Source organism: Bombina bombina, chromosome 4, assembly GCF_027579735.1.
Source record: "Bombina bombina isolate aBomBom1 chromosome 4, aBomBom1.pri, whole genome shotgun sequence".
NCBI classification, from domain to species: Eukaryota; Metazoa; Chordata; class Amphibia; order Anura; family Bombinatoridae; genus Bombina; species Bombina bombina.
In genome coordinates, this window is record NC_069502.1 from 510,332,449 (window position 1) to 510,354,005 (window position 21,557).

Genomic DNA, 21,557 nt, shown 5'->3' on the forward strand with positions numbered 1-21,557 from the left:
AGAGCAAAAGAGGGGAGAGAGAGAGCAAAAGAGGGGAGAGAGAGCGCAAAGGAGAGGGGGGAGAGAGAGAGCAAAAGAGAGGGGGGAGAGAGAGCAAAAGAAAGGGGGGAGAGAGCAAGGGGTGGGACCGCTGTACTGCAAAAAATGGCCCTTGTACACGGGCTTTAATACTAGTTCACTATATTTTGACATGCATTTTCCAGTTCTTGCACCTACATTATTGAACTCACAGACCAGAAGGATCGATCCTGTTTTGAGAGTTCAATAATTCAAAAGCAAGAACGTGAAAATGTTGTGAGCATATTTTAACTTTGTTCATGAAAGCAACTAATGCTAATGTAGGATTATTGACAAGCTCTACTTTTGAGCAATTGGTTGTTCAAGAGCTGGAAGAAGGGGTGCGCAAGGTCATATATGTGCTATGTTATAGGATCATTAAAAATACAGTAGAATTACAAAAAGTAACAAATGCACAATAAAAATACAATGCAATAACACTTAGGAGCAGATTTATTAAAGACCAGGCGGACAGGGGCAGACATCTTTGCCCCTGTCTGCCCATTATTGCGTTAGGCAGGCAGCAATACGCTGATGCATTTATCATTGCACACAAATCAAAGTGTGCAACCCCGCCCCCTGCAAATGCGCCGCCAATTTCCTAAGTCAGAAAAGTCCCGGGGGATTAATATACGCCACATAACAGGTTGTGTAGTGGGTTAACTCTCTGCTTCAGGCTCGCTCCTGTGAACCTCTAGCCAATGGGGCTCCAAAGCTAATATCAAAGCTTTAAATTAGTACATTTTTTTTCATACAAATTTCAAAGTTTTCCTACATTTCTGTGCCCGCAGTATCTTTTGCCAGCCATCATTTAATCACTGAGTATATTCATATGCTGTGAACCATGACAATTATTAAAGAGAAAAATATATGACACATATAGATTGGAAATAAAACCCAGAATAGTGCTAAATAAAAGATTTTCTCACAGTGACCTCTGAAAATAGATTCTTGGTTCATAGTTAAGCACTTGAATTACTGATTTAGGTGAGCAAATGACAGATGACTGCAGTTTAGCAGTGCAGCCATCAATAATCAAGAAGTATTCATTTCAGCTCAGTGGTGACACCATGAAAATTTATACTAGTGAAATAGAGGCTGAGCATATGTTAAATCAGATACCTAAATTATAAAAATACTTTTACCTGAAACATTTTATATACCTACATGTGAAAGTATTTACTATCTTGATTAGGATTAGCATGAGAATTATATACATGGTGTTTATTTGAACATTGTCACAATACCAAGGATTGTTAAAACCTTTATTTTGAAAAATAAAATAAAACAACATGCCAATTATCTTTCTGTGATGCAAATGTTTGTTCACTATACTTATCAAGAACTGTCCAGAAGTTATTAGAACTGATTGATGTCGCAATCGCTTTTACAAGCTTTAATGTCAGGGCAAGAATTATATAAATCTTCTTTTAAATAAGCTGTACAATCAATCTTATTTTTTTCTTAATAAATTAATTAATTCCTGGTATCTTCCAAATATCATGGTCTTAATGAGATTTCTTTTTTTTCTTCTTCTTTTTCAAGGGAAGGCGAGGAAAACCAGGGCTTCCAGGACCACCGGGAATCCATGTATGTAGTTTAATATTGCTAAATTCTTGCATTATTTACCACTCATTTGGCTGTTTCCCTTTTAGCAGCAATATCCCAATAGAATGTGGCGCTTGTAGCATTATTATATTTACAAAGTTGTTAAATTATAGCAAATATGTAATGAATGTACAGAAATCACCTAAAATACTTATTTTTAATTATCATGTAGGATATTAGTTGAATTCAGTTTACTCTCTTGAGTATTAGTGAGTTGAAAAGTTGCAAATTGCAACTCTGACAGTAAATCAAACTAAAATCCGTGGCTTGGCAATAAGTAAGAAAATATATGCAATGAGGAAAACACTAAAGTCAGCTTGGCATTGATCAGTTTTGCATTCATATGGTTTGTAAGGAATTTGCCCAGTGAGTTGTAGTCTTTCACAGCACAGAATTTGATAAACTAAGACTGTTCTTAACACTTGGGAACAATAAAACTGGATGTTCCGATAGAAGTTAAAAATATATCTACAACCATTAAGATAGTAAGAATAAAAACTCCAGCTCTAATACCCTTGAATATATTAGAAACTAGGGCAGTGTATTCCTTCTTTATTATAAAATATACTTTCAGTTCTAAACCAGCATCTGTCTAAAGCATGAATAAGTTAATTTACCTACATATAAAACTAAAAACCTTATCAAGTATGTTCTATAAAATCCTTCAGCTCAGAATGAAGATATTTAATCTGGGTAGGCATATGCTGCAACCAAAGAGGAAAAAAAACGTTGTATAAATCCCGAAGTCAAAAACAAACTGGACTTGAAAAATAGACACAATGTATAATACCATAAGCCCCTGCAAGCAGTAGACAAAATAAAACATATTTCATTTCTTTAGCAAGACAGGATTTACTTATTGCTATTTTACTGGAACTAAAAAGAAGCAGTTATTGTTGTATACCCATTTTTACTTGCTATAAATGGGTCACAGTGTTAACAGTATTATTTTTAGGTGATTGAAACTAACAAACATTAAAAATGTGTCAAAATATTTTGCTAACAAAGAACATATATAAAATGCATGGACAGTTTAAAGCACAAGCTCATCTCTCCTTTAGAGCCTGTTTTTCATCACATGCCTCCTGTGTCTATGTTGGACCAAGGTTCTGCTTCTTTATGACATCATTATGACTTGTAAAATTGCTAAAATAATTCCTAAGTGTCTAAAAAGCAGAGGCAAAAAAAGCACCTTGCTGCCAAACTGTAGTTCACAGGTTAACATTTTTGACAAGGCAATTTGTGTTTTATTTTTTTTTAAACTGAAATGTCTTTAACATAAAAAAAAATCACAGCTCATTTTTGCATGGTTTAAGTACAAACAAATATGCAGTAAAAACAGTTTATTATATTGCTCTGCTATGATTTACTAGTCTGGGGTTAAGAGCTACTAGCAAAACAAAGAACTAGCCTAGTGGGAAAAAGTTACTAGTCCACTAAATTTTAAAAATAGGAAAAAGTCAAATTTCTAAGTCGTCCGCTGCGATTTCTAAGTCGCCCAGGACTAGTGGACCACTGTAAATATCAAGACATAGATGTATATATACAGGGAGTGCAGAATTATTAGGCAAATGAGTATTTTGACCACATCATCCTCTTTATGCATGTTGTCTTACTCCAAGCTGTATAGGCTCGAAAGCCTACTACCAATTAAGCATATTAGGTGATGTGCATCTCTGTAATGAGAAGGGGTGTGGTCTAATGACATCAACACCCTATATCAGGTGTGCATAATTATTAGGCAACTTCCTTTCCTTTGGCAAAATGGGTCAAAAGAAGGACTTGACAGGCTCAGAAAAGTCAAAAATAGTGAGATATCTTGCAGAGGGATGCAGCACTCTTAAAATTGCAAAGCTTCTGAAGCGTGATCATCGAACAATCAAGCGTTTCATTCAAAATAGTCAACAGGGTCGCAAGAAGCGTGTGGAAAAACCAAGGCGCAAAATAACTGCCCATGAACTGAGAAAAGTCAAGCGTGCAGCTGCCAAGATGCCACTTGCCACCAGTTTGGCCATATTTCAGAGCTGCAACATCACTGGAGTGCCCAAAAGCACAAGGTGTGCAATACTCAGAGACATGGCCAAGGTAAGAAAGGCTGAAAGACGACCACCACTGAACAAGACACACAAGCTGAAACGTCAAGACTGGGCCAAGAAATATCTCAAGACTGATTTTTCTAAGGTTTTATGGACTGATGAAATGAGAGTGAGTCTTGATGGGCCAGATGGATGAGCCCGTGGCTGGATTGGTAAAGGGCAGAGAGCTCCAGTCCGACTCAGACGCCAGCAAGCTCAACTCCCAGTCCTACTGCCAGTTTCTGGAAGACACCTTCTTCAAGCAGTGGTACAGGAAGAAGTCTGCATCCTTCAAGAAAAACATGATTTTCATGCAGGACAATGCTCCATCACACGCGTCCAAGTACTCCACAGCATGGCTGGCAAGAAAGGGTATAAAAGAAGAAAATCTAATGACATGGCCTCCTTGTTCACCTGATCTGAACCCCATTGAGAACCTGTGGTCCATCATCAAATGTGAGATTTACAAGGAGGGAAAACAGTACACCTCTCTGAACAGTGTCTGGGAGGCTGTGGTTGCTGCTGCACGCAATGTTGATGGTGAACAGATCAAAACACTGACAGAATCCATGGATGGCAGGCTTTTGAGTGTCCTTGCAAAGAAAGGTGGCTATATTGGTCACTGATTTGTTTTTGTTTTGTTTTTGAATGTCAGAAAAGTATATTTGTGAATGTTGAGATGTTATATTGGTTTCACTGGTAAAAATAAATAATTGAAATGGGTATATATTTGTTTTTTGTTAAGTTGCCTAATAATTATGCACAGTAATAGTCACCTGCACACACAGATATCCCCCTAAAATAGCTATAACTAAAAACAAACTAAAAACTACTTCCAAAACTATTCAGCTTTGATATTAATGAGTTTTTTGGGTTCATTGAGAACATGGTTGTTGTTCAATAATAAAATTAATCCTCAAAAATACAACTTGCCTAATAATTCTGCACTCCCTGTATATATATATATATATATATATATATATATATATATATATATATATATATATATATATATATATATGTCAAATGCTTTATTAAAGGGGTGGCAACGTTAAAATTAAACGTAAATGGATTGGATAGAGCATGACATTTTAAAATACTTGGAAATTAAAGGGTCAGTAAACCTTAAAATTAATGTTATATAATTCTGCACATAGTGCAGAATTATATAACATTATATTAGCCAGACTTTATAACACATAATATTCCCTTTTCGTTTTTAACAAAAAACGCCGTTTTACAGACCCGCCCTCTGCGCTCTGCTGAGTGGGTCTGCTTTTTTTACACAGTGCATGTGCAGAATTATATAACATTAATTTTAAGGTTTACTGTCCCTTTAACATCTATTGGCAATTTTGCTTTGTTTTGTATATTTTCTTTTTTAACCCTTTAATGACAGGGTTCAATTGAAATCCTGCGTATGTGCACGGGATCGCAAAATTTCAATGATGGGATCGGGTCAGGGGGTATCCCTATGAAGCTAGGCACGCCCTCCAGACCACGATCCCATCAAGGTAGTGCCGTTCGTTTCAGGACAGCCAAACGACTCAGACGTTCTATTCTGTCCTAACGGCACTTAAGCTCGGCGTGGTTAGGACGGAATAGAATGGAATTAGAGTATACCTATAAGTCAAAGTTTGAGAATTCGTAACAATTGTTAAAAAAATAATGACTTTGAAACCCAAATCAATATCTTGGAGGAGAAATTTAAAGATAGAGGCTATAAACAAGGGGTTAATGACATGGCAACAAAAAGAGCAAGGGACACTGAGAGGAAGAAATTATTGCAACACAAGCCCAAACATATGAAAAGCAAATTTGATGAATTTGATGTACCTTTCATTAATGATTTTAGTGAGGACCACATGATAGTAAAAAAGATACTCAAAAAACACTGGCACCTTCTGAAAAATGATCCAGTTCTAGAAAATAAAATACAGCCTTATCCGAGAATAATATATAGAAGAGCTCAAAATCTCAAAATGATCTTAGCACCCAGTGAGTTCAAAAATAATAATAATAAAAAATCCTTTGATAAAGATCATGAAAGGTGTTGACGTGAAGGGTTTCTTTCCCTGTCATATATGTAGGGCCTGTCAATTTAGTATGAAAAAGAAAACTATTAAAATTCCGAATAGAATTGAAGAATTTTTAATAGAAAATACGATAAGATGCACAAATAAGGGGATAATATATATGCTACAATACTCCTCCTGTGAGCTAATTTATATCGGTGAAACGACACGTATGCTGAGGGACAGGATTAGGGAGCACCTGTGCAATATTAAGAAAGGTAACTTAGTTACCCATTTGTTCAAACATTTTAGGGAAGTACACAAGAATAATGTCTCAGCTATGAAATATTGGGGTTTATATAAGGTGAAACAAAATTGGAGGGGAGGTAGTTTTGAACAAACCATTCTGAAAAAAGAAGCGAAATTCATCTATAGTTTCAATACTATCCACCCTCACGGTCTAAATTCAGAATTGGATATATCCCTATTTTTAGCATCCTAAATCATTTTCACTGAATCACATACCTTTTTGAGTTTAATTAAGGTTGTTTTACTAACCACACACATTATTATTATTATTATTATTATTATTATTATTATTAATAGGATCCCTTATATACAGGTTTTTATTGTAGTTAAAATATATGGTTTGCACCCAATATTATACACGGATTTAAAGTTTTAGGTCTAGTACAATAATTCTAAGAAAACACTTATTGTTTAATTTTATAATAGGAATTTAAAATAAATTCCCACTATCCACTATTTTTTCATTAGAAGCACAATTTCACTACTATATTATATTTTCCTATTACACTATAATTTTTATCTAGTATTTATATGGTTACCATATATTGACCCCTATAGCTCTGTTAGGTCTTTTTGACCCTCCTAGAAAGATGTTTAAGAGTGGTAAATGGATTTAGAATATTCTCAAAAATCAGTTGCTGCATCCTTGGAAAAGAAGAAATGAACAGTGATATGGATTGATCAAAGAAAGAGTTAAATAAGCATATTTATATGAACATTAGGAAAGTGTCTGATTAAAGTTATCAAATGATTGGACACCTATAATGGAATAATTCTAAGTTCTAATTACATAAAAGGCAATGTAAACAGTATAAAGTCAGAACGTTAACAGAATGGAATCAGGTTCCAGAATTTTCAGATCCAAGTGAAAAAGTGGTAACAGAATGGAATCAGGTTCCAGAATTTTCAGATCCAAGTGAAAAAGTGGGTGTGATGAGCGGACCAATAGGAATTCGAGCACTACTATATAAAGGTGAATACAAGGTTCACACCACATCTTGATAAAGCCAAAACACCTGGTGAAACATGTTGATGAGGGTGTGACCTGCTTAAACATCAGAAAGAAATTGTTTGTCTATACTGAGAAACGTTCCTCTCTAGAAAGATCTACTGAGGTGTCAGTTGCCTTAGTAATGAAGTGCAGGTATTAACAGCAAACAACGACTACTGGAAATAACTTGCACATGTTATGAAGAAAATACAAGTAAGAAGCGTGACGTCACTAACATTCGCCCTCTTTGCCGATGGGCAGTTAGGAGTCAGACGGAGGTGCAAGGTAGAGGGTAAGCTTACCAACCGGAACCTAACTAGGTAGAATAGTTATTAAATAGTTATTAACTATTTAATAACTACCTAACTAAAATGAATTCTATCAGCCAATCGGAATTAAGGTAGAAAAAATCCTATTGGTTGATGCAATCAGCAAATAGGATTGAAGTTCAATCCTATTGGCTGATCCAATCAGCCAATAGGATTCAGCTTGCATTCTATTGGCTGTTCCAAAAAAATAAACCTTTAAAATCAACCTTACTCACAATGAATCACATTAAAATACCACAATGAAATACCAGAATATGGACTGTTAACTTAACAATGCTTAGACAATATAACAAAATACTTTAACCTCCAATTGATATGCCAATTTATCTGAACTGAAATAACCTCATTTAGCTACAATAATGCAAATTCTAAAATAGATATTTGCAAATATAAATTACTTAACACTAAATATGACTAGTTTTAAACTACACAGGACTATGAATACAAGCTTAAAATACAAAGTATTCTCTTTAAATTTACCAGCTGTAATCTAACTATAAATTTAAATCAAGGGCCTTAGAATGCCCTTGATTTAAATATTATATATATTTAACAATTTCTTATACTTTGCGAGGTCACCAGTTTGAGAATTCAGTTAATATCCAAATATGTCTATTGTCATATGTTTTAGGAGAATTATGCCCATTTGTAAGAAAATTAATCTTATCCACAAAAAGTGTCCCAACATATTTGTCTTAAAGAAAACTGTGTTCGTACACTGGTCTCTCTATAAGCAAAAACAGCAGGATTGCAAACAGTCACTAACCAAAAATTTTCCACCAAGATCCTTTTCTCTCTGTGCAGAGAGCTTGTGTCTGAGACAAAACTCCTCCCCATGTCTTAATAATTCAATAGATTTGGATACGCCCTTTTCTCTGATTGGCTACTGGGAAATTTCATTTTCAACAGCCAAATGCCTTTTGGCTGTAATACTGGATTTAGGCCATCGGGGGCATCAGACAAAGCCAAACAATTTCATTTTAAAACTGCTAACAGTAAATACAGTTCTTATATATTTTTATTCAATATACTATATTTTCTAGTATTAATAAGTCATATGTTCCATGTGTATTGGATTATGTCATACTATTTACCCTGAGTATTTCAAGACTAGATATGATATATTTCTCATAATATTTTAGAAGATGCCTTTAAAGTTGCATTTGATTATTTTTGTCCCATACTTATATAAAAACAGTATGCTCCACATTCAGTACATCTCTTGCTGAGTGCACAAAAACATATGACACAATTTACAGCACCAACTATACATGCACTTGTCCAATGCCTGAAAAATAAAAAGAATAGGTTGTTAATTTTGAAATAAATTGGACATTTTAAATTGACTGTATAGCTACTTATAAAAATTCAGCAAATTTTCATATTTAATGTTATACAAATAGACAATTTCATATCCATTTATTTGTACCTATTATTTAATAGTCTGAGGCACATATTTAATGTTTGAAAATTATATATATGATTTGTCCAAACTTCGAATCCTTAAGACTTCTATGTTTTCAAAAATACATAGGTTAAGACATGTTTAAACCTTGATTCTTAGGTTTTCAGATTCCCATATAACCTTTCTTAGGCATAGATAATCTCCCAGATTCATATGTTCCTATTTAATATGTGTCTAAATATATATACATATATATATATATATATATATATATATATATATATCCATCTGAGACAAATTCCTTTATCTGAGATCTAGTTTCCCATGTCATACAGAGACTTGAAATGCCAGCTTGTCTGGGAGCTGCATATGGAAAACTCTGCAGGGGATAATTTACACCTAGATGGCATGAGCCACATCTTTTGAGAATGTTTGTATATTCCCTTATTCTTATAGACGGACCATCTGTTCCTTACATGGGATTCCTGTGATCTAAGTAATTAATTTCTTTGGCTAAATTAATTTAGAGATTTCAATCTGGGAAGGCTATCCAACAATAATTCATTAGAAGTTATCTCTCTTCAGAAACCATGATCAAAGGCTCTTTAGATGTGACATTATCTCTTATAATTTGGGACCAATGTTTGTTTTTCTTTAGACGTTTTGTATATTTCTTTTGTTCTAAAAGTCTGTAGTTGAGAGCAAAAGGAAGGGGTTGATATCACCCATTCCAGTGTTTGTTCGCAATGCAGCTAAATCAATTCATAGTAGATATTAGTTAAATGAAATATTAGATTCTATGAAACATCTGTAGTTTATTTAAGGTTACTTCACAGATACCCTGACAGGTTTTCCCCACTTTTTTTGCTCTATTAACTTATATTTTAATGTGGTCCCAATATTCTAAGTTCTGCTTTTTACGAGCATCATGTTTAGAATGACCAAAAACGTTTTACTTTCAACTTGTAATATGAGCGCTATCCGACGTGCGCAAAAAGGTTACTTCTAGGGGAATTTGAATATGCAAATAGCAGTCCACTTGTAATTTGTCCAGAAATAGGATAGATTAAATATGAAATTAAAAAAGTGGATATTAGTTGCCTTAATAATTGATTTTGTTTAAAAATATGGGCCAACTGTTTGTGTTAGATTGATTGGGAAATAAAGTTAAATCTTTAAGGATTTCAGAATCTTAATGTTACATGACCAAATTACATTTATAAAGTTATAAAATGTTAAGGTTAGGGTTTTTTTTTTTTAATAATAAAAAAAGTAAAAGTTGTAAAGATGTCTGGCATTTAACAGGTATCCTGCGAGTATTCAATTACTGCAGCTGCATTTCCACATAATCATGGAAAAAAAGGAATTCAGATGAAGAACATTTTCCTAAGAAAAGATAACATAATTTAAATGAGAGAAATGCAGAATCACCACAAAGCTAATAGCATAGGTAGATTTTGCACAGCTCTTTAAACAAGGACAGACTGTAAAGGTTGAAATAGGCTAAATAAAGGAGTATTTAAGATGGGATAACTTTTTTATCTAATTAATTTGAAAGATAAAGGATTGTCTGAATTGAACAGGAAAACGGATTATGCTCAAGCTTAGACTATGAATTAACAAGGATAGTCACTCGTCTGTAAATGAGATTAATTTATTAAAGAATTAGAGAAAGAAATATGCAAATACTAGGTGTAATTGTCAGAACACGAAGTAATAGAGGCTACATTTAAAAGTTAGAATTGTTTTCATTGAAAACGTCCAGTTTATTTTATTTAAAGTAAATGAGTAGATATTAAAAAACATTAGGGCTTTATGTGCACTATGCTGGTCTGTTACTGCTCATGGTTATAAACAGCTGAATCAAACAATAAAGGAAGTTCACGAAAGTAACAGATGCAAAAATCCAAATAAAATCACAGATTTTATTCATCAAGCTTTGAATGGGTGGCAGGATTAACATAAGAGAACATGTCTTGCCAGTTTTGGTCTGCAAAACTCTTAGACCATCTATAAGTATGGTCTAATTGTATTCTTCTGTCACTTCTTGGTACTATTTATTGTCTGGCAAGTAGGAGAACAGGGACTCCATTAACCAGAGCCACCATTATTAAGTCACCTGACCTTGTTCAGAACTGGAGTGAAGCAGTTTTTGTGAACAGTTTGCTGGTACATTTTTGATAGAGAATTGTTTTACATCACTGGGGTACAGTAGAGACATTGAACAAAGAAATGGTGAGAGGGATCTCACACACAGGTAAATCTGGCATGATTCTGTTTTTCACAGAGTGCCTGGAAGTTTGCTAAGTCAGGCGGATGCAATAAGTTGTTGTGTTCCTAGGAACACTCCAAGGCTAGAAGCAATTTTATTAATTCCCAGTGACTTGAGATATCATCAGTGCATATAAACTGACCTGTTTCTTGGCAGCTATATTGATTTGCCCACTCATTTCCTTTTTGGTCATTTTTTTTTTATTGAAGTCAATTCAGATAAAACAAAAATATACATTTTGTGTTTTTTTCCCCATTGAACACTGTGTAATAAGAATATAAATTGCTATATAATGATCTTATACACGTTGTAGAGATATTGCTGCTACTATAAACCTCTTTAAGGTTGAGATGCTTTAAAGGATTCTATTTCCACTATTGCCCAAACAATATTATAAGAAAGTTCAGCAAAATATACAATATTTTTTTAAAGTGGTTATTTAAATTACAGAAGAAGACCCTGACCATTTATCAAGCATTGGCGGTTTTTGAGTCCTTGTTCAAGTTAAAAGCCCTAACAGTAAGTTACAAAGTGACAGCCATACAAGTTAAGAGCTCTTACCCCAATTTAAGAAGCAGCGGTCATACAACTCATTCAGGATGATTTATAACTACAGATTGCATGAAAGTAGGGGGCAGTGCTGCACAAGGATTTACTTGCACAATGATTATTGCAGGTAGTGGATGAAAATCATCTGCTGCTCACACGCTACAAACACATTTGGACAAGTTCCCTAGTTGACCATCCATGTCTTGATAAATGTCGCCATATGAATCAGACAGAATGTACAGATGGTCACATACAGGACAGAAACAGCAAACCACAACACTTAGAAATTAAAAAAAAAACGAAGCTGAATACGACTGAAGCTTCACATGCAGATACAGAAGCCCCTATACAAGGCACAGACAAAGGGGAGGAAACTGCGTCAATTTTTAAAAAAATAAATTATTTAGAGGTAGGAAGGGGGTGGATACACTTCTACAAAAAAACTGATATCCTCAAAGGAAAAAGAGTAACAAAAATAGACAAAAACATCTACATATAATTTATTAAACTTATCAAACTTTCAATTGAAGGAAAACGTACTTAAATATTATTAAAAGTATTATGTATGTTCCAACTTGTCATTTGAATTAGTTTAATACAGTACAATCCTCAACATGAATAGATTTGTGCACAAATTGACAATTAGGAAACACTTTAAGAATGATAATGTTTTGGTATATTGTAAAAAAATAAAAAAAAGATCAAGCATTTTTAAGTTAAATATGGATACTTTTTCCAATAAAGATCCATTTTTATGTTTGAATTTTGAAGAACATTGTACAGTAAAAGATATGGATGGCTTATTATTTTAAAAAAAAAATCTATGAAACCCAGAAAAATATCTTTATTTCCAAAACTTTAAAAATAGCTTTTTATTCTACCCTGTACAGTCAAGGAGTAATCTACTATACATTTCAGTGTACAACAGAATCACAGCTTATACAGACACAAAAAAAAGAAACAAACAGATTTTACATAAGTTATGTTTCCCGAAAAGAAATACAAAATACAAACAATTGGAGGTGGCGCCTACGGCAGTCTGGTGTACAGTATTAAAAATGCAAACTAGTAATAAAATTGCTTAATAAAATGTTTAATAGCTCATAAAACAAATCAATTATGAGACACCAGTGTCAATGACATTCAAACATACATAAAATACATATACAGTATATTAATAACATTTAAATTGTCGCTGCATAATCAGTTTGCAGTGATAGCGGGTTAACCAATTATTGGCTATGATTATTGTGATAAAGTCCCAAGAAAGTTTGTATTATGCGTGGAAAAAAATTGTGAAAAGCGTATTTTTGTGACAGAGTCAGGTTTAATTAACCAGGGCTTAATTTTACCTTTACATGCTTGCTTCTTTGCCAAAGCAGAAATAATCTTTTCTCACCTTCTCCTGATTTGTTCAAATTGCAGACTAAAATTTCAGAATGATCTGTTCAGTTGGTCACATGGGTATTTGATCCAATCACCACATTGTACAAGTGCGCCCACTATTTGAAAATTCTGTAATCTCAAACTCCTACCGCTGTCATCGGTCAACATCCACTCTCCTACGGAGTAATTTCTTAGTTGATATTGCGGTCCTGGGAGTCGTCTTCGGGTCACTGAATGGCCTGGGATCACACAGCTGTAAATGGATATCTACGCGATTTAGCTTGTAGAAAGCCTTTCTCAAGATGTCCATTTTTCAACTTCCTCCTTCTATTTAAAGGGTTTTACATTAACCCTTTAGGGTTATATGTGTAGGTGATAATTAAATATATGACGAAAATTAAATATATCAACAGCGATTTCATGTCTAATTTAATCCTAGCATTATTTTGTTGTCTCTCTTAGTCTCATTACTTATTAGGGACTGACATGTTCTTATTTTGACTGTTACAAAGTAACACATTAAGAAAATGATAACATGATTAAACACATTTGTATTCAAAACTAGATTGTATTGAATGTTCAAATGTTACCTGAAACAGACTATACCCCTAAAGAATATTTCCACAAATGGATATATTTATTTACAAGAAATATTTTGGGGGAAAAAATATACAAAAGTACCAAAAATATATATATATATTTCAATAAGGTCTCTATAAATATACATATGCACAAAGTACATACATGCATGCTTCATATACGTATATACGTAAAAAAAAATCTTTCAAAAATTCTTAATAGTTATTTCCCCTATAGAAACATTTGGATATCTATAATAAAAGATAATATTTGAAAAAAATCCATAGTAATAGTTCAAATTAAAAAATTAAGATCTAGCTTACTATTTAAACCTGAAGGAGATAATGTCCTAAAGTTATAAATAAGCTCTGCCTCCTAAATGAAATACAAGCACTGAGGGCTTTCCAAAAATAAATAAATAGTGCCATAGGTCTTGATTATCTAAAGGTTTCTGGGCTTGCAAGATTCTGTAAGAAATCTCACCAGTACTATGCAGCTCCTGTTGACATTATCTAAATGCAGTTTTTACCTTGAAAATAGTGTCTCTCTCAAATTAGATTTCCCTGGTTTCAGGTATGTGAAGGAGATGCATACATTACAATAGGGTGCGCAAAAAAAATGGATTTTAAAAATCATATGAAAAGAATGAAATTAAAAGATCTAGTAAAAAAATGCACTTTCTTTTTTTTTTTTTAGATTTGTAATGAAATTAAGCAGGAACTGCATACTGTAGAATTCATAATAAAACTACACTGTATGTGGGGGGAAAAATCAGAGAGATTTGAAGTTATAATCCAAAATTGTTATTGTAAAATAAATTTCCCGCTTCTGGGCTCATTTCCATTGACGTGGTAAAGTTTGGAACCCTTTATCTCCATTAAAGTATAAGGAGATGTTGTATGTTACCACCAGTTTCCAAAGTTTACCACCTCAATGGAAACAAGCCTTTGTTAGTGGCCTGAAAAGGGCATTCTGTGGGCATAGGCAAAAGTTCTCTGTGAGGTCTGGTGTATTCTCTAAACTTTTTCCCCTGCAGATTACACAAATATCGGTCCAAATCCATAAATCTAACTCTGAAAATAGCCAAATTCTGCAACCCACAAACATATTCGTCATTCGTTTCTATAAGAATAATTAATTCAATTTTTTTCTCATTTACATGTGTGAGTGTGTGAAGTTTTTTTATGCTTAACTCAAAACAATATACTACAGAACTAAATGCAGAACATCTGCACCATTGGCTTAGTGCCCCCATTGCAGTCTATTATGTGAGCGATTCAGTGCACCTGCGTTGTCGGACATGCAGATGTTAGCGTGCACTTAAGTATCCCTCAAACAAGGTGCTATATATTACAGGTGCCTATATTACAAGTGCAAAGTAACCTAGCCCATTATGTGAAAGGATACCAAAGTTTTGCTACAATTGATATATTTTCATGGTGTACAGTAATGCCCCATTCCAAAGGATTAGTTTTTTTAAATGTTATTCCAACTCTGAAACTAGCATAATAATTTTAATGAAAGCTACTGAGTGTCTTCTTGGTTTTTTTTTTATTTTGAGATAGATTGCTATCTCAAGATGGGTTAACTATCTGTTTGTAGTGTAGAACTCAAAATTTTATAGAATTCTTTCATTGTTATGTAAATCTGTAATTTACTTTAGAACAACACCTGGATTTATTTATTTTTAGATATAGAACTTAAAGCAGATATATTAAAAACATGCAATTACTGTTCTGTTTTCTTGTAAAATTACATCTGGTAAAATGTTGTTATGCTATGACTCTTGCCATCCTAAACATTCTCTTAAAGTAATACATAAGGAAAAGCACATGAAACAAAATATCAAAAACATGTCAATGGTATTGCATTGAGATTACAAGATAGGGGCAACAATTCCATTTTGATAATAAAAAACAAAGTAGATAAACTCCTAGATCCTCTCTTTTGAAATGCAAAAACAATGAAACAACAACTAAGCATATATTTATCCAACCATATAGCCAAGAGTTCTATAAATTATGTAATATTATTTGTGATAGTTTTCTTTTATTTAGATGCTTTACTAAATTATGTTGCCAAATAGTATTGTAACTTTGTTTCACAAATAATCTTTGTAATTTCCTGTCACCCCAATGTCACCTGATACACATAAAAGTCCTCAGTTAGTAAGTAAAGGTTTCTATAAGTACTGAGGTAATAAATGTACAACTAGTACAAATATCCTCCAAGGGGAAACTTCTATGTCACATCAATCAGGAACAACTAACAATATTAAATATAACATTAATTGTAATTCTACCTATTTAGTGTATTTGTTTACTTGTAGGGGATGCAGCAAACTTTAAAGGGCCAGTAAACCCCAAATTTTTCTTTCATGATTCAGATAGAGAATACAATTTTAAGCAACATTCAAACTTACTTCTATTATCTAATTTGCTGCAATCTTTAGATATCCTTTGTTAAAGAAATAGCAATGCACATTGGTGAGCCAATCACATGAGGTATCTATGTGCAGCCACCAATCAGAAGCTACGGAGCCTATCTAGATATGCTTTTCAGGAAAGAATATCAAGAGAATGAGGCAAATTAGATAATAGAAGTAAATTAGAAAGTTGTTTAAAATGGTATTCTCTATCTGAATCATGAAATAAAAAATGTGGGTTTAATGTCCCTTTAAGTTGGTAGAATGAAAGGGGCCTTCTGTGTGAAAATCCTTTGGCATGTTAGGATTATTAAAAAAATGATAGCCCATTAGAAACCAACATAATTCAGATAGCTGAAGCATACTGGGGTAGAAGGCAATACGTTTTCTGGGAGAATCAAATACCATTCTGTAAATCCTCCTATCCTCCTATTGGTAAATCCTCCTATTCAATGATTTCTGGGCTAAACACTGTTTTATAAAATGACTTGCTGTTTATACTAATAGAAATGTCCATTGAAATAAACTTTATCTAAAAACCTCATGGCAAGTGCTTTTCATGCTCGGAATGTCTAGGCAAGGCATAAAGAATGAATTTGTGTTTTGGAATTATTATTTATAGTCAGCTGTGTATACTCAGATTTAATACCTACTATTGCATGCTTGTCAAAGGCAAATGTAACACTACTTACCTTCTTATGTCACTAAATTTGTCACAAAATGTGAGAAATGATGTCATTATAAATATTGTAGTTATGTTTCTGATATCGCCTCAATATCATGGAGATACAGATATTATGACAATAATAAAGATGTATGGCATTTTAGATAATACTTTACAAAATGTTGTTAGATCCCTATAAAGTAGCTGTGTATAGTGATGGATACTCTTAAAACCCTGCATATAAGGGGTCCTATAATGAAAATCTAATGCTGGCACAAAGTTAAGTATATACTCTAAAGGTTCATGAAAACCATCCGGAACAGAACTTCAGTAAATGTAAGTTTTCATACAATGATTCAGAATATCAAACTTTATTCTTCTGAGATTTTAGCAGAGCAAAATTATTAAATCTTAGTGTTCACTTATAGGGCCAGATAATCTAAAGCTCTCTACTCTCTAAGAAGTCTCGTCCGTATGGCAATGTCCCTCAAATCATTTTAGAAATGCAAATTTTAGCTTGAAACCTGTTTATATTGCTATGTAGGGATCTGGGTGTTAAGGAGAGACACCTACATTACAATAATAAATAATACAATAAAAAGAAAAAAAAAGATTTTGTATGATTTTTCTCCATACTGGCGGCTTTTGATAATTGGGCTCGTAGACTTTTATCTTCTAGAGTATTATACAAGCTTTTAAAAGTAGTATTAAATCATTGACATGGCCCCATTATTCTTTTTTCTCTTTTCCATATTAGTAGTCTGTGCAACACACTTTTTAGGAAGAGATATACTTTATGGCATCAGTTTTGCAACAATGTTATACATTAGCAAGGGCACTAGATGGCAGCACTATTTCCTGTATTGTAGTGCTTCAGACATGTGCCCGCTACCAATCTAGATATCTCTTCAACAAAGAATAACATGAGCACAAAACAATTTGATAATAGAAGACTTTTTTAAAATTGTATTCTCTAAATCATAAAAGGAAAAATTTTGTTTTTCATGTCCCTTTAAAAAATGTATATTATAATTAGTGATGTCGCGAATAGTTCGCCGGCGAATAGTTCCCGGCGAACATAGCTTGTTCACGTTTGCCGCGGCGGGCGAACATATGCGATGCGCCCCCTATTCGTCATCATTGAGTAAACTTTGACCCTGTATCTCACAGTCTGCAGACACATTTCAGCCAATCAGCAGCAGACACTCCCTCCCAGACCCTCCCAGCTCCTGGACAGCAGCCATTTTAGATTCATTTGGAAGCTGCATTCTTAGTGAGAGGAGGGATAGTGTAGCTGCTGCTGATTTTATAGGGAAATTGATAGCTAGGCTAGTGTATTCAGTGTCCACTACAGTCCTGAAGGACTCATCTGATCTCTGCTGTAAGGACAGCACCCCAAAAAGCCCTTTTTAGGGCTAGAACATCTTTTTTTTTTTTGCCTGTGTAATTTTGACTGTGAAAAATCAGTCTGCTAGTGTAATCTAATTGCAGTTGCCTGTCTGCCTGCAGTGCCACCACTCATATCTGTTGTAACAGTAGTGTAAATTTTGTAAAAAAAAATGTTTTTGACTGTGAAACATCAGTCTGCTAGTGTAATCTAATAGCAGTTGCCTGCCTGCCAGCGTGTGTGCCAGGCCCACTTGCCAACTAGTGCCACCACTCATATCTGTTGTAACAGTAGTGTAAATTTAAAAAAAAACTTTTTTGATTGTGAAACATCAGTCTGCTAGTGTAATCTAATAGCAGTTGCCTGCCTGCCAGCGTGTGTGCCAGGCCCCCTGCCAACTAGTGCCACCACTCATATCTGTTGTAACAGTAGTGTAAATTTAAAACAAAACAACTTTTTTGACTGTGAAACATCAGTCTGCTAGTGTAATCTAATAGCAGTTGCCTGCCTGCCAGCGTGTGTGCCAGGCCCACTTGCCAACTAGTGCCACCACTCATATCTGTTGTAACAGTAGTGTAAATTTAAAAAAAAAACTTTTTTGACTGTGAAACATCAGTCTGCTAGTGTAATCTAATAGCAGTTGCCTGCCTGCCAGCGTGTGTGCCAGGCCCACTTGCCAACTAGTGCCACCACTCATATCTGTTGTAACAGTAGTGTAAATTTTTAAAAAAATAACTTTTTTGACTGTGAAACATAAGTCTGCTAGTGTAATCTAATAGCAGTTGCCTGCCTGCCTACCTGCCAGCGTGTGTGCCAGGCCCACTTGCCAACTAGTGCCACCACTCATATCTGTTGTAACAGTAGTGTAAATTCTTTAAAAAAAAAAAAATTGACTGTGAAACATCAGTCTGCTAGTGTAATCTAATTGCAGTTGCCTGCCTGCCAGCGTGTGTGCCAGGCCCACTTGCTAAGTGCCACCACTCATATCTGTTGTAACAGTAGTGTAAATTTTGTAAAAAAAAACGTTTTTGACTGTGAAACATCAGTCTGCTAGTGTAATCTAATAGCAGTTGCCTGCCTGCCAGCGTGTGTGCCAGGCCCACTTGCCAACTAGTGCCCCCACTCATATCTGTTGTAACAGTAGTGTAAATTTAAAAAAAAAAAAATTGTGGTGCGTTAAACGGGGAGTTTGGTCTGTCACTGTGAAGCAGGCGTAACCCTTACACTACCTGAACGATACAACATCATACCTGAGCACGTTATTACAAACAATTTAGGAATTTTAGGTGATTTATGCCCTTTATGGATTAAAAACAGACTCTGCATCAACTATGTAATTTTCCATGGGAGTTTTGCCATGGATCCCCCTCCGGCATGCCACAGTCCAGGTGTTAGTCCCCTTGAAACAACTTTTCCATCACTTTTGTGGCCAGAAAGAGTCCCTGTGGGTTTTAAAATTCGCCTGCCTATTGAAGTCAATGGCGGTTTGCCCGGTTCGCAAACTTTTGTGGAAGTTCACGTTCGCTGTTCGCGAACGCAAACTTTTAGGTTTGCGATATCACTAATTATAATCTCATAATGTTAAATATCCCTTTAAGTTTGCACTCAAGGCTAGATCCCAATTATTCTGCAGTTTATAGCAGTAAGGTTGCTATCAACCACTCCAAAATCCTTGAGGCCATAAAGTCATTGGTAGCAGCAAAACCAAAGTCAGATATTGGGTCAAAGCACTAAGCTTAACTGCTCTGGACCAACACTGATATTAACTCCTATTGTACAGGATCAGTGTCGATGCGACTACATCTATCTTATAGCACAACACGGAAGAATGTATTTAAATTAAAAAGGTTTACTTACAGACTTGTCTTTCAGGTTTGGTTGTGATTACCTTTGTTTGCAAACTATGGCTACACTACTGTTCAATTATAACACACTGATTTTTATAGTATCTTTAAGTACTTTTTCACAGTTAACAGTGGTTTTAAACATTGTTCAGGTGCATGTATTTGAATGAAATACAAATGGTTTTATTGACTACCCTTATGCTTATAGTGTAAGAGAGTAAGTATATATGATTGCATTGCATTGTATAGATCCACCATGTATTTATATCTCTGTTATTAAAAAATAATCCATCATATAGTTCCTGAGAATCTATAAGCACTTAACATAAAATGTCAGAGTTATTGCCCTTGAAATTATCTCCCATTCTCAGTCATCATTGCTTTGCTTGTGAGCATTAAATACAGTTAATATATACTGGAAAACATACATTTATTAAGTCTATATAGATATGCCCCTAATAACTGTTATAACTTAAATAAAGTACAACTATGTAGCTTTTTAAGGTACAATATCCTGGCTTTAACTGAACTAAACAGATCCAGAAAAACTTTATCCTTGTACCTCCCAAACATAACATCGAACCTTCCAGTCCTGAAACACAAGGAGATAAAAGCTGGGAGGTTTGACCCAAGATGCGTTCTGACTAATGTTTTTATTACATATTTATGCTGTTTATAAATTAATTTTCCGATTTAGAAATTAGTTGGAGAGATCAGTTAGATCTCTACAAAATTCTCTATCAGTTCTTTAAAAAGTACACAATACTTCCAATAGAAAATAATAAAACATAATGGATAGCAGCTTTTCAGAAGGGACTGTCAAGTTTAACATGAAAGTACTTTTCATTGATTAAAGCTGTTTGAAACAAATATAAATTAAACTGGAATGTGCTATTGAAGTTTCAATTATATTTCCTTCTAGTCATGTATATTATGAAGTATTATTTTATTTTGAGATGGCTGTGTGGCCATTGACATTTTAAGACAGATCAGTGAGTTCTGCAGCGATAAAGGGTTTTTGAATACTATATGATCTGGGAGCACATTTTAAACACATTGAAGGTGTACTCCCTGTTCAGCATTTGTCCTTCAAACTAGCAAAACCTTTTAAAAATGTGTTTATTCAAATCCATATGCTTATATACATAAATGTGGAATAAACCGATTGTTAAGTTTTTTTTTTTGTTAGTAATAGCTCGCTATTAATTACACAATCCCCATAGAAAAACCAGCAACGTACAGTGTATGTCGCTGTTCCTTAAAGGGACATTAAACCCAAACATTTTCTTTCATGATTCACATTAAGGGGGGTAGTTATCAAGCCATCAACCTCAAATACGCTGGAATTCCGCAGCGTATTTGTGGCGAGGCTGATACGCCTTAGTTATCAAAGGCTCGAGACCGGCAAAAGTAGAATTTTGTGACATAAGCATCGATCCGCCGGACTCCGTCCGACACAGATCGATTCTTACGTCACTCCAGATGTTCCGCACACAAGTGCGGCACATTCTCACTACTTTTGCTAGTTATCAAAAAACTAGCAGGTACGCTCGGCACTTTTACGGCCCAGCGTACCTGGTTTTCAATCCGCCACCCCTGGAGGCGGCGGATCCCATAGGAATCAATGGGAGTCTGACCATAGCGAAAGTACAAGTTCGCTGC

At 34.4% G+C, this 21,557-nt stretch overlaps 1 protein-coding gene across 4 annotated transcripts in view; it reads left to right on the forward strand.

The window, feature by feature from the left end:
- Nucleotides 1-21,557, forward strand: part of COL19A1 (collagen type XIX alpha 1 chain) — a 1,696,717-nt gene that overhangs the window by 1,040,437 nt on the left and 634,723 nt on the right. For all 4 annotated transcript variants that reach the window (XM_053710417.1, XM_053710419.1, XM_053710420.1 and 1 more), the window contains exon 18: nucleotides 1,603-1,647. In XM_053710417.1, the coding sequence (XP_053566392.1) occupies nucleotides 1,603-1,647 (45 nt within the window). The remainder of the gene's footprint in view (nucleotides 1-1,602; nucleotides 1,648-21,557) is intronic.